Source organism: Pseudophryne corroboree, chromosome 1 (genome assembly GCF_028390025.1).
Source record: "Pseudophryne corroboree isolate aPseCor3 chromosome 1, aPseCor3.hap2, whole genome shotgun sequence".
NCBI classification, from domain to species: domain Eukaryota; kingdom Metazoa; phylum Chordata; class Amphibia; order Anura; family Myobatrachidae; genus Pseudophryne; species Pseudophryne corroboree.
Window position 1 is genome coordinate 768,393,664 of NC_086444.1, and position 26,932 is coordinate 768,420,595.

General features: G+C 40.7%; 1 protein-coding gene across 5 annotated transcripts in view; it reads left to right on the top strand.

Moving 5' to 3' along the window:
- PDLIM5 (PDZ and LIM domain 5) overlaps positions 1 to 26,932 on the top strand; it is a 386,619-nt gene that overhangs the window by 180,234 nt on the left and 179,453 nt on the right. For 2 of the 5 annotated variants that reach the window (XM_063917416.1, XM_063917445.1), the window contains exons 4-5: positions 6,304 to 6,343; positions 12,184 to 12,623. In XM_063917416.1, the coding sequence (XP_063773486.1) occupies positions 6,304 to 6,343; positions 12,184 to 12,623 (480 nt within the window). The remainder of the gene's footprint in view (positions 1 to 6,303; positions 6,344 to 12,183; positions 12,624 to 26,932) is intronic. The other 3 variants (XM_063917436.1, XM_063917454.1, XM_063917425.1) reach the window with 2 other exon arrangements.

A 26,932-nucleotide genomic window follows, 5' to 3' on the forward strand; every position in this document is an offset into this window, starting at 1 on the left:
CCAGCATGCGTATTCTACGGCAGGCTTGCCGTGTCCTACGTCTGTTAAGGCCCACTCTACTCGAAGGTGGGTTCTTCTTGGGCAGCTGCCCGGGGTGTCTCGGCATTACAACTCTGACGAGCAGCTACTTGGTCGGGTCGAACACGTTCGCAAAGTTCTACAAGTTGGATACTTTGGCCTCTGAGGACCTAAAGTTTGGTCACTTTGGTTCTGCAGGAGTCTCCGCACTCCCCCTCCCGTTCTGGGAGCTTTGGTACATCCCCATGGTACTAATCTGGACTCCAGCATCCTCTAGGACGTAAGAGAAAATAGGATTTTGGTACCTACCGGTAAATCCTTTCCTAGTACTCCGTAGAGGATACTGGGCGCCCGCCCAACGCTTCGTGATCCTGCATTGGTTATTTAGTTCAGTACTGCTTAGTTCTTGGTAAGTACTGTTTTGTTACTTGGTAAGTAATACTGTTCAGCCGTGGCTGATGTTTCAAGCTGGTTAGCTTGGGTTGCCTTGTTTGTGAACTGGTGTGAATCTCGCCACTGTCTGTGTAATATCCTTCTCTCAAAGATGTCCATCTCCTTGGGCACAGTTTCTAGACTGAGTCTGGTAGGACGGGCATAGAGGGAGGAGCCAGCCCACACTCTCAAACTATTAAAGTGCCAATGGCTCCTAGTGGACCCGTCTATACCCCATGGTACTAATGTGGACCCCAGCATTTTCTACGGATTACGAGAAAAGGATTTACCGGAAGGTAATTAAAATCCTATTTTATCGCATCACGATTGCATGTGTTTTTAAAACACATGCGATATATCGCAGCGCGATGGGCACCTGCCGGGAGCGTCAGGAGGCTGCCCCCACACGGCGGTGACGTGCCCGTCATGTGATTACCATGCGATCTATCGCAGGATCGCATGTTAATCACTTTGGCGGTTCAGATGCGGTCATTGCACCTGAACTGCCGGTGCGATGCTCCGCGATGTTGCGTCGTGGGGCATCGCAAAAGTGTATGGGCACCATATGTGATAAATGACCAGCCAACCAGCTCCTAACTGTCATTTTACAAACACAGCATGTGCCATGGCAGTTAGGAGCGGCTGGTCATTTATCACTCCATTTATCTGTCTCCATTTTATCACTTTTTAAGGCTTAATACATTTGGGCCTAAAATCCCCCAAATAACTGCCATTCTTTTAGTGACTGCAATAAACACATGGATCAGGGATTAATTATCAGATCCCTATGGTTTTGTTTTTTTAACAAAAACTGCCACAAACAAACGGGGTTATTGAATTACCCCCCAAAAATTTTTTACTTCAAAAATGGGGTCAGGGGTAATTGAATCCCCTACCCCTCTTAGTGTTTTTTTTTTTTTTTTTACAACCACAGAGCTACTAAAGAACTCAATGTTTGAAAAGTCAGTTGGGTGTCTGTTTTTTCCTGTCTATTAGATAGGAAAAAAACAGACACCCAACTGAGTTTTCAAACATTTGAATCTCCCCCAATGTGCTTTTTTTCATTCATTGCAATATGCAGAGCAGAAGTATATAAGTCTGTATATATAAACATTCTTGTGGGAAAAAAGTGACATTCTGTTCTAGTACATGATTCTTCGGCCTACACTCCCATTGTGGATGCTGGCTGTTATTTCAGACATGGAGGGAAATGTCTGAGCTGGAAGAGCATAAATGAGAAAGAAAATAAGTGATCTAATTTTTTCTATTTATTTTTTAAATGAAACATTGGATGGTGATACTTTACATCTGATCAGTTTCAGAATGTTTCCTAATAAGGCAGTGCTCTAATGTTTGGAATTCTTTAAGATACATTGCATGTCAGGAATAATATTCATTCTGTGACCTTACTGATATGTTTTCACAGGAGAATTTTTATTATGTGAATTCAATAAATAACAAATTACATTTGACAGCTGCTACACACTAACATTGAGTGGTCTTTATGGTTAGTTTTAATGAGTAAAATAAAAACATTGTACAAATAGCGAACAGTCTGTATAGCCTTCTATAGGAGGTGTTGCTACTCCCATTTCTAGAACACTGTTTTGGTTAAAGTGTGCCTGCTGCCTACTTACAATGGAGGCAGTCATTTTCCACTGTGAACCACAATATTAACTATTTGCAACATTTTATGTTTTTGTATTATAACAATAATACTTATTTAAATTCTGTGCACAAAACTGCCTACAATTGGTAAATATCAGTAAATATACCCCTAGGTGTGCAGGCAAATTTTTTTTTTGTGTGAGTATTCTTCCATTCATTTTCTGCAATAAACAAATGTTACATTGCAGTGCTCTCCATTATATATTGATCAATAAAAGTGCAGGAAATACTGAAAACAATCGCATGATTTTCCAATACTAACATGGAAACAACCAAGGAAAAATTACTTGTTAATGTATGTTTTTTTTTTATATATACTGTATATATATATATATATATATATATCTGATTTGATAATGATCCTAATTTGTTTCATCCTGCCAGTGTTTCTACGGGATGTAATCATGTGACCGGCTGTCGGGATCCCGCCGGTCAATATACCAACAGCGGAATCCCGACTGCCAGAAATGCCAACTAAAAGGGACTATTCCCACTCGTGGTTGTCAACGACACCCATAGAGTGACAATAGGACCTGTTGCGAGCGCAGTGAGCCACCGAGCCTGCAAGGGGCTTGGTTGCACTCACCTTCCCCCGCCGGCAATCTGGCAGACTGGATCCCAGCGTCTGTATGCCGGGATCACCACCGCCGGTCACCCGATCCCAACCTATTTCTACAGTTTGCCATTTCCCTTGTTGTTAATCCAGGGTTAAGTGGAGATTTATTTTGAATGTTTATTACTATTGAAGGCGTTTTATAGCTACTGAGATCGTTTGAAACAGGTCTTCTGTCCATTTATACTGTTCAGAAAGTAACATAGCGCACCCCTGCTGTATATCACAAGGAGAAAGGGGAACACTTGTAGCTAATACATGGGGGGTTTATAATCTTATCTGTGATTTAACATTTCTGGTATACTGATCTTGAAATGGGTTTTTCTGCCAACTTCGTCCTGTTGCCCCAAACAGATTTGTTAGCAGCTTTTTAAAGTAATTACATTTCTGTACTTGTGGTTTTGACAGTGTAAAGCCCCATTGGGATTTACACTATTGACTTTCATGGATTAGGACAAAATATGCAGATTATTTAACGCATTGAAATGCAACCTAATCACTAACCTTGTAAAGGTGGGCAAAAGGCACACATTAGCCATAATCTCAGTAATATGTTAAAGTGGGATGCAGTTACTTTGCTGGCAGTTGGGATCCCAGCTGTCAGGGTACAGACGCCGGAATCCCGACTGCTGACAATACCGACAACAGGAATCCCGGCTCACAGGGGCTATTCCCACTTGTTGGTGTCCGCGACACCCATAGAGTGGGAATAGAATCTGTACTGTGGGCAGGGAGCCCACAACCGGACTCCTTACACTGGCCCTGCTGCCTGTATACTGACGGCCGGGATGCAGTTGTCTAGCATCCCAAACATAGATAAATCATACCGAACCTGTTAAAGTAATACATTTATTAAAATAAAGAGACCCCTATATGTAGCCACAAAGCAAGCATTTTAAAGCAATGTTAAAAGCTATAACAAACAAATCTGACAAAAATTCAGGAAACATCTTGAGCCACGTATGAAGACTTGGAGAACCGCATGCGGCCCATCACTGATTTAACCCTACACATGAATCTTTATTAAACCTTCTCATACTGTAAATTAGACCTAAATATGCAAGCTATTATTGTTTTTGTCAATATAAATATATTTTCTAGTTGTGGGATGCATGGCCAACTGTAGTTATTTCATGCTGCTTCTTGAACTATATATATTGAATGGGATGTAGTCAGGATCCCGACTGTGACCATCCCAACTGCCACAATACTGTCTCCAGAATCCTGGCGGTCAAATTATACACTGATCCCAATGTGGAGTATTAGGTTTAGGGTAAAGTTAGGCACTGGGGCGAAAGTTAGGAATAGCCTGCGGAGGGGGTTGGGTAGTGTTAGCCTGCGGGACCGTTATCTTAGGGTTAGAATACTTAACAAAATTCATCTGGATTTTAACTGTCGGGATTTCGGTGATGGTCTGGATGGTCACTGTCGGAATATTTTACCCATCCCTATTGAACTCTGCACTGGGAAGCTCAGCTCCGTATGTGTCAAAGTGGAGTGATTGTAAATGTGTATAGGTGGGAAAGAAAAGGGATAGCTAATAGTTGTAAACATCCGCTCATATGGGTAAGTTAAATCAATAACAGTCTTTTATTAGACTTATTAAAAAAAAAATTATAACATGTTATATAACATAATAAAAGGTATATACTGTAGCCCTTGAGGTTTAAAACTGTCAATAAAGGAAAAACACAGTGGATTTAGGTTCAAAAAGGGTTGAGATTACCTAAAGGATAAATAAAAGGGGCAGACTAGATGGGCCAAGTGGTTCTTATCTGCCATCAAATTCTATGTTTCTGTTTCTATGATTTTTATAGCAATCTTAAAATTCCATCATTCATAAAATACTGAACAGGATTTTGAGAAATTTGAAAAAATCAAGCTGATATTTTACACATAAGATGTGATTAAGGCTACTGGATTGAAGGGGGTAATAATATTAAATGCAAAATCAGTCATGAATTGTATTCAGCAAATTTACCCTCTATCCAATTGCTGCTTGTATTACTTGGAGTTAGAAAATGTCATAACAGGCATCTCAAGAAAAAAAAAAAAAAATTTTTTATATATATATATATATATATATATATATATATATATATATATATATATATATATATATATATATATATATGATTGACCATTTAACCTAGCAGTTTTTATAAATGAGGCCTGCCTTCACTTAATGAGCAGATAGTAAGGCAACTTTTTGTAGAGAGCCAGTCGAGCCACTTTTGTATCCAAATTTTAGTTAACATGGCTATATGATTGCTTTCTCCTTAGGATAAGATTCAGTTGTTTGACATGAATTTAGCTCCCGGACTAAGTGCCAGGTGGGATGCAGTTAAAGTGTGTCTGGCACCCACGATGAGCCTAAAAGCCCTATCAAATATATTTTTGCTTGTACCTCAGGAGGGTGCGAACAGAAAACTGTGTTAAGTTCATCCTGTTTGCAGGAATTAGATGTATAGTTCCCAGGAGCTAAATTCCCCTGTAACAATTGAATCTCCCCCTTATCTTTTCAAAATGTAGTTACTGGCATTCCTACACACTAACTGCATTATATTGTCATGTACCCCCTAACTCAGTGGTTACCAAACTTTCTTGAATCACGGTACCCCAGAGTATTTGTATTTTTTTTCCCATGGTACCCCTAGACCAAACATTTCTTTTAAAGTATGAAAACTGTACTTACCCGTCATCTTTGGGTACAGTTATGTGGTGAGGGACAAGGTTGCATGGTTTGTCCACATATTTTATGATTGGCAACCACCAGTCCTGGTTTTGCCTATAACAATTACCATAAATAATTTGATTTGGTCTCGGACTACCAACCCATGACACCCAGTATAAGAGCCAGTGCCCTAACCAAAGTTTTGTTCTACTTTCAAGACAAATATATTTAATAGACCTATTTTGAAGGGTTACAAGGTTGAAGTTATATTAGTTAATGTACTGTGTGTATGTATGTGTGTGTATGTATGTGTGTGTGTGTGTGTGTGTATATATATATATATATATATATATATATATGTGTGTGTATATATATATATATATATATATGTATATATGTATATGTGTGTGTATATATAATATAGTGTAGTAGTTATGGATCGGCACTCCCACAAATAGATTACAGCAGCTCCGGTGCCTTCTCCTCAAAGGATGTTGTAGATCAAAAGGTTAAATGATGACGCGGCACTCAGAGACTTAAACAAATGCAGTGTAATATAAAAATTACTCCATGCGTTCCCAACGTTTCGGGGCCACAACGCCCCTTTGTCAAGGTGTCATACACCTTGACAAAGGGGCGTTGTGGCCCCGAAACGTTGGGAATGCATGGAGTAATTTTTATATTACACTGCATTTGTTTAAGTCTCTGAGTGCCGCGTCATCATTTAACCTTTTGATCTATATATATATATATATATATATATATATATAATTCAAGAAACCTGAAGGCATTCTATGCAGTGTATAGGTTCTTGTGTTTTTTTGTCCTGTATTAATGTAACACTTATATTGAGGTCATGTTATATAGTTAATTGACATATTTATTTTTATTTTTGTAGAGCTGTGGCGTTGCGGACCAACCCAAATCCTACACAAACTGTAAGTTGCCTGAAATCTAAAATGTTTTTTGCTTACTCCGTTTTTATACAGTCCTATAAAGTACACTCTTTAACATCTGTTTTCTTTTATGTTTTTTAAAATATATAACTGCCAGGACCTAATGAACAGTTCTCTAGTCCTCGCCAAGTCCTAAAAGTTTGAGCAGTGCAAAAAAAATCCATAAAATATTTTACTTTATTACTATCTACTCGTCTAAAAATGTGTCCATATGAAGGCACTATGAGAACACTCCTTCATCCAGTAGATTAAGGTAGCATCTTCAGCAGTAGCGAGGTCATTTCTTTCTGTAGGAGTATATCCATGTTTTACATCATATTCAAACTTATTTTTTTGGGGGTGGGGGCAGGGGGGTCTCTTGCAACACTGGTTTATTCAACTGATATGAGACTATTTGTTCATGCACAATCATATTAATGTCCCACCACAGCATTTCAATTGGAGTAAGTGCTTGACATTGAATTGGCCGTCAGAAAATCATTGGTTCTTTCTCTTTATGCTATTTGTTTGTAAACTTGTTGACATTCACAGGATCATTATCATGTTCCAATTTCGACCAGGCTTCAGTTGATGCCCATATGTCCTCAGTTTCCCTTATAATTTCCTTGTGTAAAGACAAGTTCATGATAGACTCTGATTGTGAGCCTTTCAGGTGGTTGCTAACAGAACCCCAAAATCTTCCACTGCCATTCTTAGTTGTTAAGAGTTTCTTAGAGAGTGATATACAGTGTTTGGATCTAAATTAAAAGGCCATCATTTCGGTATTCTGTCAGATGACATTGTGCCATAAGTCTTGTGTTTACCATCTACAGTTTTAAAATATTCGTCATAGTAAAATGTTTGGAAATGGCCTTCTAATGCTTTCTTGGCTGATCTGCAGAAATAATTGCCTTTGCGATCATTGTAAATTACCTTTCTCCTTGGCATGGTCTCAACACAAAATTAAATGTTTTCCAAACCCTACTTTCTCAAACTCTACCCTTATAGAACCCTAACATTTCATGTTCTCTATACAGCGATGGACTGGTGCATAATGGACCAGGGGAATGCAATCACAGATGTCCACTAAGGGGATGGAAGGGGTGTGGCCATCTGACAAGAGTGCACACTTTTTATTAGTATCAGTGGTCAAATGAATAGAGAACTCTATTTGTATACACTAGTGATTTTTCAACCTTTTTCAACTCTCTACACACCAAACAAGTTTTTAAAATGAGCAAGTAACAACATCTAGCCTTCTGTGGGGAAAAACACACATTGTTCCCCACGGGGAAAAGCACACACACACTGGCTCCCACAAAACTAGAACATAATGGCGGTAGCAGAGAAATGAGGGGAGTCCATACCTGAATTGGGAATGCAGACAAGTAGGTGGCTGCAGTATAATGCGGTTCCCAGAGTAACAGGTCTGTAATGCCCTGTGCATGACAGGTGCACTTAAAATATGTCAGTAATACCAGACCCATCCTGGCTGTCATTATAACCCTCTCGCTGTTTCTCTAGCTGTGAGTACACATTATACATTGTATATCCATGTGACTAAACTTAATGCTGCGATAATGAAATGTATGGGAAGGACAAATAAATACATTGTGTTGGTTGATAAGGCCCTGTTCCTATGCCAGTTACTGGGTGATTGCACTGTGTACTTAATGTCCTGTAACAGAGTTTGCTCCTTGCCATGAATAATTGCAGCACACACACAATACACTGACCAGAGGGAAGCGAGCACAAGCATTTCTACAAATGTAGTTTCATATGTATTACAGTTATGATAAAAAGACATGTTACAACCCTGTAAGCAAGAATCGCTGTTCAGTGCTGGATGTGTTAATCCCGTACCATTGCCCCCACTACCCATATTGCCTGTGGGCTCACCTCTCCGTCATCACCGCTTAAACTTTAAAACATGTAAAAAAAAATAACTTTTCAGGATTATTTCCAAATAGATGCAATAGCAACAATGAAAACTGATACTTTCTTTTTAATAATACTGCTATAGAAGCTGCATCGCTAACTGATATTGCATGACTGACATGTCTTCCCTCGATAAGAGGGCACTGCTATGAATCAGTGGGGCCCATCAGGGATTTGCCCGGGCAGCCCATTCTAAGCCAGTCTCCATATCATCTAGCTGGAGCACAGGGGTTATATTTATTAAAGTGCATATTTTTAGAAGTGGAGGTGTTGCCCATAGCAACCAGTCAGATTCTGCCTATTATCTTCTAGAAGGTGCTAGATACATAAGTAGAATCTGATTGGTTGCTACGGACTTCATCTCCACTTCTAAAAACCTGCACTTTAGTGACTATACCCCAGGTATAAAAGAATAAAGGTAGATGGTATACGTTACATAGAGCGCCACATGGGTCAACAAAAAAGGGATAAATGCAAAGAATACTCAGTAATACATCCCTTTTGTATGTGTAGAATAATTCTTTCCAAGGGTTTCTTCTACTCCCGTATATTCAGCATATGGGGAGAAAACAGATGATACAGCATGTGTGGTACAGTATTTTTTAATCACACATAAAAACATACAATTTGTGCAAATGGCAAAAGAACTTCAAACAGAAACGTCCTGAGTGCTGGAGAAAATATGGACAGGCTGTAAAATTACCAGAAAGGTATGAGAACCGGTGGAAAACAGTTCTCAATAAAAGATCTTTAATATATCACCAGTACGATCCTCCCGGGTAGGCAGTCTGGGATAAATTCCTGGCAATAGTCAAGTCCTCCACTTCCCTCAGGCAAAACTCCAGGGTGCACTGTTCCAACAAGAGCCAACGCGTTTCAACCCTGTACTTAGGGTCTTTATCAAGGCAGTGAATTAAAATGTCTCTCTCCCATCCCTCCTTATAAGGGTGATTGTGTCCAATCTTGCTGTACCATAAACAGACCTCTTCCATTCAACCAATCAGAAGCATTGATATTAACTTTAGTCTAGTGGAAGTCTAGAGAACGTCCCACTTGTGTATGAAAGTCCCACCTATTCTCCGTGACCACCTCCGGCATTCCGCGACGTCACTTCCGCTCCTCAGCGGAAGTACGTCATCGGCGCCGTTCCCATGGACTAACCCAACATACCTACAGGTGGTACTAATTATTTCTAAGGATACCTTGAAAACTCGCACTGTTAGGTTCTATGAGGATAGAGTTTGAGGAACACTGTTCTACACAAAATGACTAAAGGTTTTTTTTTAATATAGAGGTGGTAGTGGAAGCTGATGAGCTAATAATGAACTGTGTTTTACTAGCAGCACCTGGCTCAAATCGCCTTATTCCTCCATTATTTTTTGTTTGTTTGTTTTGAGTAAATCTTTTAAGAGTTTTCACATTAAATTTGGCATTTTAGGACTTGGCTAGGATTAAGTGGTATACATATAAAGTAGATTTTGAAGAGCCTGTACTTTATTCTCATAAGACTTACTGTTAGCATTTGCAATATCTGCCTCTTGTGAATTGGTTAGTTAGATGTAAAAACTGCATACAGGTTTTTGAAAATAAATGAATGGTAGTACATTTTTATTAAAATTGCTACATTTATGGAACTTTGCTGATTTTTCACTTTACACAAAATATTTACATTCTATTCAGAACATCAACCCTCTAAATTGGTGCAAATTGTATGTAGGAAAACAGTTGAAACAATATTTTGAATGGAAGATATTCCCAAATGCTGACATGCAAGTGTTGTGTTTTCAAAACTAATCAGAATAAAAAAACTAGTTTCATGTCTCGGAATTTTAAATGCAGCTGCAATTATCATACTTTGCTCTGGTAATAGGGCAACATTCACATGCATGAACATTTCTTTTATTTTATTATTGTCATCTTTTATTATTTATATGATACCACAAGGAGCTTTACTAAGTACAAAAACAGGAACATTATGGACAAAACAAGAACGAAAGTAACATACATACACTTGAGGACATGGGATGCGGTCAAGCAAGATCCTGCCGGACGGAATCCCGGCGGTCGAAATACTGACACCGGGATCCCGACTGGCACAATCCCGACATATTCTCCCTCTTTGAATGTCCACGACACCCATAGAGGGAGAATAAATTAGTGTGCCAAGCGTAGCGAGGCACCGTGCAGCGAGCCCGCAAGGGGCTGCGTTGGGCTCGCCCCCCTGTCGGGATTGTTCTAGTCGGGATCCCGGTGTCCGTATTCCGACCGCCGTTGTCCCGTCCGGCGGGATTTCGTACTGATCCCGAGGACATAACAGAACTTGGACATTGTTTATGAACATTGCTGCAACAGCGGTCACAATACTCAAATAAGTAGCAGGGTAGCAGAACCCAAGGATAGGTGCTGTTGTAGACAGTAGGGAAGAGATGATGGGAAAAGGATATGAGGAAAGAGGACCCTGCTCGTGAGAGCTTACATTCTAGTGCTTATAAAATATTACAAGGTTAAATATTCCTGTTTTTTATTTTTATTGACTTTGTTCACTGAAAGGTAAGTGTTCAGTGATAAAGGCCCTCTCAGATCTGCAGTCACAGTTGTTGTGTGTATTTTATTTTTATGGCTTACTGAATATCTAAATATACTCATGATTTGCTCTGGCTAAAGTCTAAACCCATAGGATTTATCAACTTGCTGCACACTTGTTGAAAACCTGAACACAGGGGTAGGATTAAATAGCTGATTTCTAAAACTATTTTTAGAATAATATGATTTATTAATACTTATCAACAATTAGCATACATGTAAATTTTAAGCAGCCTTGCAGTCCAATAGGGGTTAAAGGTACTACACTTTCTGTAAGTAAGCCGTAGAGATCTGCAGTTGAGAAGATTGTCTTAGTTTCTAAGTAGTCACGTTTAGGATATTCTCAGATATGATATTTTAGTCAGAGGATAAGGGGGGGAATTCAATTAACTTGTTCATTTAATGGGTGGTCGCCTTGGGCTTTAATAGCTCATGGCTATTCAGTTAGAGACCCTTTTTATCGCCCAGTAAATTAACTGTTGATGGGCGTTAACACTTAAAATCCGGATAAGTTCCAGGACCTACAGTATGTGTTAACATGGCCATGGCACTAGAAAACGGGCCATTGATCAGGATTTCTTTGCAACCCTGCTCAGATTGAAAAAAAAATACCAGTTGAGTGCAGCCTGCAGACTACGCCTTTTGGGCTACTTGAATAACCCTGGGGGAACAATTAGCCTGTGTTAAAATTACTGAGGATAATTGAATTCCCCACTTAGTCTTGTACTGTTATTACTATTGGATTCTTATGTGTAGTATGCTCCCTTTTGACCAATTATACAACAAACCTATTCAGCTCTGATCACTGCCTATACTGGTGATTGGAGGGCCTAGAAGTGTAGAAGGTGTGGGACAGATTTTGTTTTGGGCTTTAATGGAGCATTGACAGACTACTGAAACCTAACAAAAAGAATCTTAACATTTCATTAAATAATTAAAATGACACAAGATGCTGCCGCTCAAAAGGTCATTTAAAGTTATGCTCCTTTGCCAGCGAACGTCAGCATGTGTTTAAATTCCAAGCTTTCCAAGCCCATAGTAAAGCTTTATTGCTACTTACATAAAGCACACTTCTGCGTACCACCTGTATAATACACCATACCAGTACATTCTTGCCACTAAATTAAAATTGCATTACTTGTATTTGGAAGGAGGATTGTTTACAAGTTAGATATTTGCAGTTGCATTGATTATATTGCCTCAGATAGCACATTGATGTTTTAATGGGCCGTCTGACACCAAAGTCTATATAGTGTTCGAAGATCTTAGCTCCTTGCATGTGGTTGGTGTGTGGTTTGTTTGTTTTTTGTTTTTATATATAGGAAGCACCTAAAGAAATAATAAAGCCTGTGCCCATTGCAAATCCCACACCTGCTGTACCCAAAGTCAACACTTCAGTCAATGTGGCCTACAACAAAGCACCTAGACCATTTGGAGCTCCATCTTCTTCCAAGCCTGCTTCAATCCCATCACCATCCTCTGCCTTTACCCCAGCCTCTGCATCCCAGCCATCTGCTTTATCTCTGCTGGCTGCTGTGAACCCACCAACCCTTGCTGCACCCACTTTGCATGCCAGTTATAAACCTGCCACTGATGGCCAAGCGCCAGCTTTGAGTGCCACTAAACCTGCAGTTAATGTTCCACGGCAGCCTGCCAGCTACAGTCCGTCTGTCAATCAGTATGCTTATGAGGTTGTACCAGATAGCACTGATGTGCAAAGAAGGGGACAGAAGGACAACCTGTCGGACAGGCCTCAAAATGGGTAAGTGGAGCTTGCATGCAATTTTCAGCTGTTTATGAGGCATTTTACTACTTTCAGATATGGAAAACTGGGACCTACAGTACTGACCAGTGTTGTGATATACAGTCTTGTAAACTACACAGAATGAATTTAGATGCTTAAATGGCTCTCAAGGCTTGTTTATGTACATTAATATTACATATGATTGAATATTCAATGAATAACTAGTGGTGAACTATCTTCAGTGGAATTTTTTAGAGGGATTTCTCTGCCCATAATAGTAAATATTATTTTTCTACAAGGGAACTCTGCTCTAACCTATTTTTATTATATTATGTTTTGGTTGGCTTTGCTTTTTCTAGTTTATAGGTTTACTTAGGCTCGTATCACATGACCATTTAGAGTGCTTTTGCTGTAAAATTTGGAAGCATGGAAAAGTGTGCCAGTGGAAAACACGTAAGGGTATGTGTTCTGGTAAAGGTACTCACATATTGGTTACAGAATATTCTAAGAATTTTTTTTTCTCTAAAGTTAACATTTTAACTTTATTTGTTTCATGTACAGTAAAACTGGACATTATTGATTTTAGATCTCATGACTTTCATAGAGATAAATTTGTAAATTCTAGACCTGGCAGTTGTAGACAAACATAAAAACTGGAATCCAGCTGGTTTCTAGTATCCTTGGGGTAAAATAATTGACACAGACTCTGTAGCGAGACACGTAATATAAGCTGACATTGTTGGCAAATAGCTGAAATAGGAATAGGTGTGAGATTCCCAGTGTTGGAGCAATTGTAGAAGTGGAAATGTAACATTATAGTTTGCTAATTACAGCAATTAGTCTTTTCTGGACAGTTTATTTGTCTAATGTGGAGGCTGGCATGAGAAACAAAGCTGTGTTGTTTAAACTGAATGAATAAATACAAATTATGATTTGTTGAGACTGAACAGAATTTGGCTAATGGGAAGGTTTAGATGAGTATGTTCATCTGACATAAGTGCACAGTGCAGGTAGGTAACATTCTGTAAAATACAGTTTTATGCTTGAAACCATAGAATCTCAATATATTTAGGGGTATATTCAATTGGTGTCGAATCTCTCGTTTTGTCGGAAAACGGGGCTATTTTGACATAAAAAACCTGTTGAATTGCATTCGACAATTCAATACGCCACTTTTCGACAAAAAACTGTTCGATCCATTTCGACTTTTGACTTTTCGACAGTCGAGTATCTGTAATGTTATAAACCCGGCTTTTCGACAGTGTCGTGAGCTGACAAGAAATTTTACATTACATTTTTTGGGAAGTTTTTTGCGTTCTCCTAGCATATCTATTTATATTTTAAGTAATTATATAATTGTTTTTTTGTATTTATGAGCCACATTATTATATTTTGATTTTTTCCCCCCCCGAATATTTGTTTCTTTACTGGGCTGAGGGAAGTAATGTACCCATGATTCAAAATTTTTACCCAGGTTGCACTTCACCAAAGCAACTCCTATGCTTGAGACTTCATGGAGTAGAGCAGCCATTACACAGTCAGCTTTCTTGTGGAATCTGCGGTTTTAATATATATCATATTTTTTACAATAATGGAGCCTTTTTCTGACCAGATTGTGATGTTCATGAAGTCGAATCCCGGCCGCCCACAATCCGAGCATGGGTCACTTTCCGACCGGAGGCATGTCGAATCCATTTCAAATTGAATATGTCTAATTCAGTGCCCGGGAAGGAGCGTATCGACAGTCGAATCGGAAAACTGTCAAATCCACTGCAGGATTTGACACCAATTGAATATACCCCTTAGTCTAAGTTATATTAGCAAAATAATGGTACCATGTCCAAAAAGTCCTGAGGTAGATTATTAACAAAGTACCATTATGGATATTATGTATGTCCGAGCAGCCAATTTGACCGCTTTTTATTTGATTAATTAACACAATTTCTTAAGCCATTATAAATGTGGATGTTGTACCCCAAATCTAGCAGTTTGTTAGCTGCTGATATTGCAGATTAAAGAACAATAAAATAACATGGTATAATAAAATGATTAAAAATAAAATTCTCCATGTATTTTAATAGAACTTAATAAACTGTAAATACAGTGTATATCCTCTAAATATAGCCAAATGTATACCAAGGTAGGATACCTCCTAAATTGATATATTCCAGAAGTAAAATAATAAGTAAAATTATAAATCGGGGTCATTCCACATCAGATCACCCCAAAAAAATGAAATGTCCACCACCCAACTCAGATTTTTATGTGTTTTTTTTAGATGATAAAGGATGTCAAAACAACTATTTCTGCCAAATATCTTTACTGTCTGACAATTAAGTGATTAAATATTGATTTTTCAATTTATTAAATAATTTACAAATTGCGACGTCTTTATCCAGTTTATTTGAAGTATCATGGGTGTTTATTAAGGAATCGCCACATAATTTGGACCCCTAAAGTACCTTTTCCTCTTGAATTAAAAAATCCAAATTACTTTATCTGCCTCACGTTTTGCTCTACGGCAAAAACTGACGTTTTTCAAATCGGATTCAAAACGCTAGGTTCAATTGACATTAGGGAACCCATTTTTTTGGGGGGTGCTTAAAAAAGGTATATATTAATACCACAAAAAAATCAGCATGGTACTCTGTTTCATAGTGGAGAAAAAAAAATCATGAAGTTGAAGCTTGATTACTGGTGTACCGCATACATAATTTACACACTGTTAAAAACCATACCGAAAAAGTGAACTAAACTGAGGAAATGGGATAACACTCCCATGCAGAAAATTAAACTTAACAGAAATTGATGGGAGGAGTATTCCCTTTAGAGAAACCAAAACTGAAACTTTCCAGAGAGGGAGACACAGATGACAGCTGCCCATCCAAAGTGCACATTTGGTAATTCAAGGATTCCACTGGGACATTTCACAAGCAACACTCCACCCATTTGTTGTATATTTTAGGCAAGATGCTTGTGACACTTTAAACTGTGTGAGCCTGTGCGTTATTAATGATACCTGTGACTATGTAGCCATAACTGTGCATACCTTCATTACGGTAGTTATGAAACACTTAGCAAAACTATTACCACAATTGGAGTAAGTCCACTACTTTTAGTGATGGTGCTAGTGCACAATACAAGAAATGCAAAAACTTTTTGAACTTATGCTTCCATAAGGATGACTTCAACATCCAATCAGAATGGATTTTTTTTCTGCCACATCTCATGGTAAGAGTCCGTGTGATGGCTTTGGAGGAACAGATAAACATCTAGCCACACACACCAGACTGCAAGCAGTAGAAACCCAACACATCTGGACACCTTCGGACCTGTATAGCCGAGTAAATAAAAATGTACATGGCATAAAGTTTTTTTTGTGTCACAAAACTAAATACAAGACTGCAAAACCAAGTTGCATGGCCGTCTAGAAACCGCAAAGACTGTGGCAGGAACACGTACTCATTACAGATTTTGACCTGTTAGTAATGATGAGCTACTACACATATATTGATTGTCATCAGACGACATGAAGACAGCAGAAGCCAGAGTTAGTGTCACTATGACCAGTCACAAAAAATGTAGACAAAAGTGATATGCAACCTGGAACATACATACAGTAGCAGCAGTGTATGATAAAATCTGGTACATTGGGTATATCATTCAATGTAATGAGGAGGAACAAGATGTGCTGGTATACTTCTTAAAACAAAATAAATCAACAAATGTGCTCTCCTGGCAATCAAGAGATAGGGGTTTTGTTCCTTTTATTCATGTCCTCTATGTAACAAAATTGCCTACTATCCAAGGAAGTACTGGAAGGCAGTATACACTCTCTGCTGACACTTTAAGGAAAATTACATACCTTTACAACAGGTTCCAAACAATGGAAAAATGTGATTGCTGACTCAACTTCAATTATGGACTCAAGTTATGTTAAAGGTTTTAAATTTCATGGTTTCTTGTGTTAGTTATGTACAGTATGCGGTACAACAGTAATCGAACATCAATTTCATTTTTATCTCATGTCCTAGAGGATGCTGGGGACTCCGTAAGGACCATGGGGATAGACGGGCTCCGCAGGAGACATGGGCACTTTAAGAAAGACTTTAGATCTGGTGTGCACTGGCTCCTCCCTCTATGCCCCTCCTCCAGACCTCAGTTTGATACTGTGCCCAGTGGAGACTGGGTGCTTTTCAGAGAGCTCTCCTGAGCTTTCTGACAGAAAGTATATTTGTTAGGTTTTTTTATTTTCAGGGAGCCTGCTGGCAACAGACTCCCTGCATCGAGGGACTGAGGGGAGAGAAGCAGACCTACTTCTGTGAGTTTCAAGGCTCTGCTTCTTAGGCTACTGGACACCATTAGCTCCAGAGGGAGTCAGAACACAGGTCTCACCCTGGAGTTCGTCCCGGAGCCGCGCCGCCGTCCTCCTCACAGAGCCAGAAGATAGAAGCCGGGTGAGTATGAGAAGAAAAGAAGACTTCATGATCTTCACTGAGGTAACGCACAGCAGTGCAGCTGTGCGCCATTGCTCCCACACACCTCACACACGGCAGTCACTGTAAGGGTGCAGGGGGGGGGGGGGGGCCCTGGGCAGCAATCTAAACCTAATTTCTGGCAAAAGAGATATATATATATATATATATATATATATATATACAGCTAGACACTGTATATATAAAGAGCCCCCACCAGTTTTTATTATATTTAAGCGGGACAGAAGCCCGCCGCCGAGGGGGCGGGGCTTCTCCCTCAGCACTCACCAGCGCCATTTTCTCCACAGCACAGCTGAGAGGAAGCTCCCCGGACTCTCCCCTGCTTATCCACGGTGAAAAGGGGTTTCAGAGAAGAGGGGGGGGGCACATAATTGGCAGCTAATAATAGTATTCCAGCGCTACTGGGTAAACACATTGTGTGTTTTTTCCTGGGGTATTGGCGCGGGGTGTGTGCTGGCATACTCTCTCCAAAGGGCCTTGTGGGGGAACTGTCTTCAGATAAGAGGATTCTCTGAGTGTGTGGTGTGTCGGTTCGTGTGTCGACATGTCTGAGGTAAAAGGCTCTTCTAAGGAGGAGATGGAGCAAATTTGTGTGTGTGTGGTGTCTCCGTCGACAACGCCGACACCTGACTGGATATGTGGAATTAAGTGCTGAGGTAAATTTATTGCACAAAAGATTAGAGAACAGACATGGAATCTACCCATGTTTGTCCCTATGTCGCAGGGACCTTCAGAGTCTCAAAACGCCCACTATCCAAAATAATGGACACTGATACCGACACGGAGTCTGACTCCAGTGTCGACTACGATGATGCAAAGTTACAGCCAAAACTGGCAGAAAAGTATTCAATATATGATTATTGTAATAAAAGATGTTTTGCATATCACTGATGACCCATCTGTCCCTGACACGAGGGTACACATGTTTAAGGGGAAGAAAGCTGAGATAACATTTCCCCCCTCTCATGAACCAAATGAATTGTGTGAAAAAGAGAGGGAATCTCCAGACAAGAAACTGCAGTTTCCCAAAAGAATTCTCATGGCGTATCCTTTCCCTGCTAGGGCCAGGATATGATGGGAATACTCCCCTAGGGTGGACAAGGCGTTGACACGTTTACCCAAAAGGTAGCGCTGACATACCAAGATACAGCTACCCTCAGGGATCCTGCAGATAGCATGCAGAAAAGTACTTTGAAGTCCATTTACACACATTCTGGTACACTACTCAGACCGGCGATTGTGTCGGCATGGGTTTATAGCACTGTAGCAGTGTGGACAGATACCTTATCAGCGGCGATTGAAACCCTAGATAAGGATACCATGTTATTGACCCTAGGATATATAAAAGATGCTGTCTTATATATAAGACATGCTCAAAGAGACATTGGTCTACTGGTTTCTAGAGTCAACGCTATGTCGATTTCTGCTAGACGTGTCCTGTGGAACATGCAATGGACAGGTGATGCCGACTAAAAAAGGCATATGGAGGTTTTACCTTACAAGGGTGAGGAATTGTGTGGAGAAGGGCTCTCCGACCTGGTCTCCACAGCTATAGCTGGTAAATCTGATCTTTTGCCTTATATTCCCTCACAGCCTAAGAAAGCACGACATTATCAAATGCAGTCCTTTCGGTCGCATAAAAACAAGAAAGTACGAGGAGCGTCCTTTCTTACCAGAGGTAAGGGCGCAGGGCACAGCTAGTTCCCAGGAACAGAATTCCTCCCCGGCCTCTGCTAAATCCACCGCATGACGCTGGGGCTTCGCTAAGGGAGTCCGCCCCAGTGGGAGCACGTATTCGACTCTTCAGCCACATCTGAGTTCACTCACAGGTGGATCCCTGGGCAATAGAAATTGTTTCTCAGGGTTACAAGCTGGAATTCGAAGAGGTGCCTCCTCGCCGGTTTTCCTTATCGGCCCTACCGGCTTCTCCCCCAGAAAGGGAGATAATATTAAATACAATTCACGCATTGTATCTCCAACAGGTGGTGCTCAAGGTTCCCCTCCTTCAACGAGGAAGGGGATATTACTCAACCTTGGCTGTAGTCCCGAAATTGGACGGTTTGGTCAGACCTATTTTAAAATTAAAATCTCTGAACCTATACTTGAAAAGGTTCAAATTCAAGGTTAAATCGCTCAGAGCGATCATCGCCAGCCTGGAAGGGGGGGATTTTATGGTGTATCTAGACATAAAGGCTGCATACCTTCATGTTCCCATTTATCCACCCCATCAGGCGTACCTGAGAATTACGATACAGTATTGTCATTTCCAATTTCAGGGTAATTGGAGGAAATGATGGTGCTCCTATGCAAGCTAGGAGTCACAATTATCCCATACTTGGACGATCTCCTAATAAGGGCGAGATCCAAAGAGCAGTTGTTGAACAGCGTGTCACTTTCACTGAAGGTGTCACAGCAACTCGGCTGGATTCTCAATATCCCGAAGTCACAGTTGGTTCCTATGACTCGTCTGCCCTTCTTGGGTATGATTCTGAATAAGGACCAGAAATGGGTTTATCTTCCGATAGAGAAGGCCCAAGAACTAATGACCTATTAAAGCCAAAACAGGTGTCAGTGCATCATTGCACTCGGGTCCTGGGAAAGATGGTGGCATCTTACAGGGCCATTCCCTTCGGCAGGTTCCATGCGAGGACTTTCCAATGGGATCTACGGGACAAGTGGTCTGGATCACATCTACAGATGCATCAGTTAATCACCCTGTCCCCTAGGGCCAGGGTGTCTCTCCTATGGTGGCTGCAGAGTGCTCACCTTCTGCAGGGTCGCAGGTTCGCCATCCAGGACTGGAATCTGATAGCCACGGACGCGAGCCTCCGAGGTGGGGAAGCAGTCACACAGGGAAGAAACTGCCAAGGTCTTTGGGTCAAGTCAAAAATCTTGTTTTCAAATCAACACCCTGGAGCTGAGGGCCATATACAACGCCCTTCGGCAAGCGGAAACATTGCTTCGCGACCTACCGGTTCTGATCCAGTCAGACATCATCACCTCAGTGGCTCATGTAAACCGCCAAGGAGGCACAAAGAGCAGAGTGGAATTGGCAAAAGCCACCAGGATTCTCCGCTGGGCGGAAAATCATGTAAGCGCATTTTCAGCGGTTCATTCCGGGAGTGGACAACTGAGAAGTAGACTTCCTCAGCAAACACGACCTGCATCCAAGAGAGGACTTCTTTAGGAAAAACCAAGAAAACAAATTTGCACCTGGCGCTGTCACTCACCAAAGTGAAAGCAGCTAGACTCTGAGGGATGATCCCATCCCCTCCACAGAGAGACAATAGAAACAAATTGAGACAGCGCTTTTCACTTTGGTATTATATTTTTCACTTTTATATATGATAAAAATATCACAATATTACAAATACAAACAAATAAATACCGGCCAGTATAATAATTATAAAATAATTAATAACATGACTATTACATCACAATAAAATCACTAAATCAACTGGTTACCCTTCAAATATCAAGCTAAATAAATCAATCCTTATGAAGCTTCCACTAAAATTATTAATGCTAAATGCACTTTTTTCTGCGTTAGTAATCTATTGTTTATCTAGGCATGCATAAAATCCCCTAATGCTATAATCAAAAAAAGAAAGAAATATTCAAATATATAACAGAATAAAATTAATGAAGAACAATCAATCATAAAAGTCCAGGTAATTAGCACAATGGGTTAGTAAGCACTTAATTGATTCAACATGCATTAATTCCTTTAAGAAACTGCGGAAAAAGTTAGTATGCTTCCAGATAAGTAGCACAGTGGGTTAATAAGTACTTAGTTGATTGAGCATGCATGAATTCCTTTGAAAGAATGTAGAAAGCATTCTCCCATTTTGCTAATTACCTGGACTTTTATGATTGATTGTTCTTCATTAATTTTATTCTGTTATATATTTGAATATTTCTTTTTTTGATTATAGCATTAGGGGATTTTATGCATGCCTAGATAAACAATAGATTACTAACGCAGAAAAAAGTGCATTTAGCATTAATAATTTTAGTGGAAGCTTCATAAGGATTGATTTATTTAGCTTGATATTTGAAGGGTAACCAGTCGATTTAGTGATTTTATTGTGATGTAATAGTCATGTTATTAATTATTTTATAATTATTATACTGGCCGGTATTTATTTGTTTGTATTTGTAATATTGTGATATTTTTATCATATATAAAAGTGAAAAATATAATACCAAAGTGAAAAGCGCAGTCTCAATTGGTTTCTATTGACTTCTTTAGGAGCCTTCGCACAGATTGCAAGTCAGTGGGAACTGCCACAGATAGACATGATGGCGTCCCGCCTCAACAAGAAGCTACAGAGGTTTTGCACCAGGTCAAGAGACCCTCAGGCAGTAGCTGTAGATGCCCTAGTGACACCGTGGGTGTTCCAGTCGGTCTATGTATTTCCCCCTCTTCCTCTCATACCCAAGGTGTTGAGAATAGTAAGAAAAAGAGGAGTGAGAACAATCCTCAATGTTCCAGAAGGACCTGGTATCCGGATCTGCAGGAAATGCTCACAGAAGATCCGTGACCTCTTCCTCTAAGACAGGACCTGTTGCTACAGGGGCCCTGTCTATTCCAAGACTTACCGCGGCTGCGTTGGACGGCATGGCGGTTGAACGCCGGATCCTAGCGGATAATGGTATTCTGGATGAGGTCATTCCTACGCTAATAAAGGCTAGGAAGGACATGACATCTAAACATTGTCACCGTATATGGCGAAAATATGTTTCTTGGTGTGAGGCCAGGAATGCTCCTACAGAAGAATTCCATCTGGGCCGTTTCCTTCACTTCCTGCAAACTGGAGTGAATTTTGGCCTAAAATTAGGATCTATTAAGGTTCAGATTTCGGCCTTAATCATTTTCTTTCAAAAGGAATTGGCCTCTCTCCCTGAAGTACAAACTTTTGTGAAGGGAGTACTGCATATTCAGCCTCCTTTTGTACCTCCGGTGACGCCTTGGGACCTTAACGTGGTGTTAAGTTTCATTAAGTCACACTGGTTTGAACCACTTAAAACGGTGGAGTTGAAAAATCTCACTTGGAAGGTGGTCATGTTATTAGCCTTGGCTTCAGCTAGGCGAGTGTCGGAATTAGCGGTTTTATCACATAAAAGCCCCTATCTGGTTTTCCATATGGATAGAGCGGAATTGCGGACCCGTCCTCAATTCCTGCCAAAAGTGGTTTCATCCTTTCATATGATCTATTGTGGTGCCTGTGGCTACGTGTGACTTGGAGGATCCCGAGTCCCTTGATGTGGTCAGGGCTTTGAAAATTTACGTGGCCAGATCGGCTACAGTCAGAAAAACAGAAGCACTGTTTGTCATGTATGCAACCAACAAGATTAGTGCCCCTGCTTCAAAGTAGACTATTGCTCGATGGATCTGTAACACGATTCAGCAGGCGCATTCTACGGCGGGATTGCCGTTACCTAAATCGGTCAAGGCCCATTCCACTAGGAAGGTGGGCTCTTCTTGGGCGGCTGCGCGAGGGGTCTCGGCGCTACAGCTGTGCCGAGCAGCTACTTGGTCGGGTTCAAACTCCTTTGCAAAGTTCTATAAGTTTGATACCCTGGCTAAGGAGGACCTCCTGTTTGCTCAATCGGTGCTGCAGAGTCATCCGCACTCTCCCGCCCGTTTGGGAGCTTTGGTATAATCCCCATGGTCCTTACGGAGTCCCCAGCATCCTCTAGGACGTAAGAGAAAATAAGATTTTAAACCTACCGGTAAATCTTTTATCTCGTAGTCCGTAGAGGATGCTGGGCGCCCGTCCCAAGTGCGGACTACTTCTGCAAGACTTGTATATAGTTATTGCTTAAATTAGGGTTATGTTATAGTCTCATCGGTCTTGGACTGATGCTATGTCATTTTCATACTGTTAACTGGATAGTATATCACAAGTTATACGGTGTGATTGGTGTGGCTGGTATGAATCTTGCCCTTGGATTAACAAAATTCCTTTCCTCGTACTGTCCGTCTCCTCTGGGCACAGTTTCTCTAACTGAGGTCTGGAGGAGGGGCATAGAGGGAGGAGCCAGTGCACACCAGATCTAAAGTTTTTCTTAAAGTGCCCATGTCTCCTGCGGAGCCCGTCTATCCCCATGGTCCTTACGGGAGTCCCCAGCATCCTCTACGGACTACGAGAAAAAGATTTACCGGTAGGTTTAAAATCTTTTTTTTTTTTCTCCACTATTAAACAGAGTACCATGCTTAATTTTTTTTTTTTTGTGGTAGTAATGTATATCTTTTTTTAGCACCCCCAAAAAATGGTATCCCTAATGTCGATTGAACCTAGCATTTTTAATTCTATTCGAAAAATTTGCGTTTTTGCTGTACTGCAAAATGTGAGGCAGATTAAGTAATTTTGTTTAGATTTTTTTGGATTAAGGAGGAAAAGTTACCTTAGGGGTCCAAATTTCATAATGATTCCTTAATAAACATCCATGATACGTCAAATAAACTGGATAAAGAAGCCAAGATTATTAAATAATTGAATACATTGAAAAATCAATATTTAATAAACTAATTGTCAGACAGTCGAGATATTTGGCAGAAATAGTTGTTTTGACATCCTCTCTTAACTAAAAAATTTTCGTCGAATTCTGAGATGGGTGATGGACACCCCTGGTTGACATGGAATGACTCATCAGTTTAACTGGTTAACACTTGTCTACCTTCCCAAATCAGGCAAATATCTCTTCAAAACTGTCTGGTTTTCAGAGCATCACAGACAAATTCCAACTAAAATGCATGTTCTAGTTGCAATATATCATTTAGAATATTTCATCTAAACTTGACCGTTTTTGAAGTTTTGTCAATTAACTTTTGTTATTAGTCTGTACATCATTATGCCCCTGTTTGTTATAGATCTCAGTCAGCTTTAATCGTACCTAAGTGATTGAGATCTGAAGTGTGGGTTTATGCAGCAGCAGTAGAAAATGGCAGCCGCCTGATACCTTAGTAACGCTAGTCAATGCTTGTTGTATCTGGAAGCTATGTCGACAGTCAGTAGATCAACGCTATATGGTCGACAGGTAGAAAATGTCAACATGGCAATGATTGACACACAAATGGTGTTTGTTTGTTTTTGGTCTGTTTTTTACATGTTTTTCCAACATATGCTTGATTTTACTATCCACATGGACTACAGTTGGGAATAATAATCTTGCCCAAAGTGTGGCAAGTGAAGCAAGCCTGCATGGGTACACGTGTCGCTTGATTGTGATGACATATTATCAAACATAATATACACTGCTCAAAAATATAAAGGGAACACTTAAACAACACAATGTAACTCCAAGTCAATCACACTTCTGTGAAATCAAACTGTCCACTTAGGAAGCAACACTGATTGACAATCAATTTCACATGCTGTTGTGCAAATGGAATAGACAACAGGTGTGAATTATAGGCAATTAGCAAGATACCCCCAATAAAGGAGTTGTTCTGCAGGTGGTGACCACAGACTACTTCTCAGCTCCTATGCTTTCTGGCTGATGTTTTGGTCACTTTTGAAAGCTGGCGGTGCTTTCACTCTAGTGGTAGCATGAGACGGAGTCTACAACCCACACAAGTGGCTCACGTAGTGCAGCTCATCCAGGATGGCACATCAATGCGAGCTGTGGCAAGAAGGTTTGCTGTGTCTGTCAGCGTAGTGTCCAGAGCATGGAGGCGCTACCAGGAGACAAGCCAGTACATCAGGAGACGTGGAGGAGGCCGTAGGAGGGCAACAACCCAGCAGCAGGAACGCTACCTCCGCCTTTGTGCAAGGAGGAACAGGAGGAGCACTGCCAGAGCCCTGCAAAATGACCTCCAGCAAGCCACAAATGTGTATATGTCTACTCAAACGATCAGAAACAGACTCCATGAGGGTGGTATGAGGGCCCGACGTCCACAGGTGGGGGTTGTGCTTATAGCCCAACACCGTGCAGGACGTTTGGCATTTGCCAGAGAACACCAAGATTGGCAAATTCGCCACTGGCGCCCTGTGCTCTTCACAGATGAAAGCAGGTTCTCACTGAGCACATGTGACAGACGTGACAGAGTCTGGAGACGCCAAGGAGAACGTTCTGCTGCCTGCAACATCCTCCAGCATGACCGGTTTGGCAGTTGGTCAGTAATGGTGTGGGGTGGCATTTCTTTGGGGGGCCGCACAGCCCTCCATGTGCTCACCAGAGGTAGCCTGACTGCCATTGGGTACCGAGATGAGATCCTCAGACCCCTTGTGAGACCATATGCTGGTGCGATTGGCCCTGGTTCCTCCTAATGCAAGACAATGCTAGACCTCATGTGGCTAGAGTATGTCAGCAGTTCCTGCAAGATGAAGACATTGATGCTATGGACTGGCCCGCCCATTCCCCATACCTGAATCGAATTGAGCACATCTGGGACATCATGTCTCGCTCCATCCACCAACGCCACATTGCACCACAGACTGTCCAGGAGTTGGCGGATGCTTTAGTCCAGGTCTGGGAGGCGATCCCTCAGTTGACCATCTGCCACCTCTTCAGGAGCATGCCCAGGCGTTGTAGGGAGGTCATACAGGCACGTGGAGGCCACACACACTACTGAACCTCATTTTGACTTGTGTTAAGGACATTACATCAAAGTTGTATTTCTCAAAAAAAAACTTAAAAACTTTGCATCAGCCTTTTGACCCTGTTGGCCTTTTGTACCTATTGCGTGTGGACCATTTGCCTGTAGATTATTTTTGTGTTGACTTTTTGACCCTGTTGGCCTTTTATCGGTCTGCCTTTTGTACCCGTCGACCTATTGCATGTTGACCATTTGGGATCAACCTAAACACTGTAGATCTTCTATACCACACCCAAAGCTTGCACCTTCTGTAGTACCATTATGAAGGCAAGCAACTCTTTGCACAGTTAATTACATCACCCCCTACTACATTCTTCTGCATGGGATTATCCCTGTTCTACGGTGTGTGTAGGTGATGATAATCTAACAGCAGGAAAACTAGCCGGAGTCAGCCAAAGCAATGTAGTGATCAGTGGAGAGTCATTGACACACACTACAAGAAATAACCTCAGGGAACACAACTTGGATATTAGAAGCACTAGGACTGACGGCTCTACTGAAGAAATTACTGTCAGTCTGATAAAGACATTAAGAAATTCCATGCTTGGCCTGTGTATAGTATGCTGAAATAAATTTTTACGGGGTGATCAGCTCCCTTTTATATAACAAATATTTCTTCCACCGAGGATGTTACTGGATACGGTGGCAGTATGCACTTAGCAGCACATTCAGTACTAGTCTAGAATTAACTGATTTATTATGCCACTTCGTGCTTGCTTATTCCATGGTTGTGTTCATAAGTCACATGTCACGCCTGAGAGAGCACTTCCACTGCCATTTAATACATTGGTTGCAGAAAATGCTCATACAGAGCCATGTGTGTACATTTGACAACCCCAAAAAGTCTGAAAGCAGTTTCTAATCATATCTTTGCTTTGGCTGAATATTTTTCCTCCTTTTTTTTTTATTTAATTTTTTTTACAAATTTTTGCCATCTTGGTTTTACAGGTTGAGTATCCCTTATCCAAAATGCTTGGGACCAGAGGTATTTTGGATATCGGATTTTTCCGTATTTTGGAATAATTAGATACCATAATGAGATGTCATGGTGATGGGACCTCAATCTAAGCACAGAATGCATTTATGTTACATATACACCTTATACACACAGCCTGAAGGTAATTTTAGCCAATATTTTTTATAACATTGTGCATTAAACAAAGTGTGTCTCAATTCACACAATTCATTTATGTTTCATATACACCTTATATACACTGCCTGAAGGT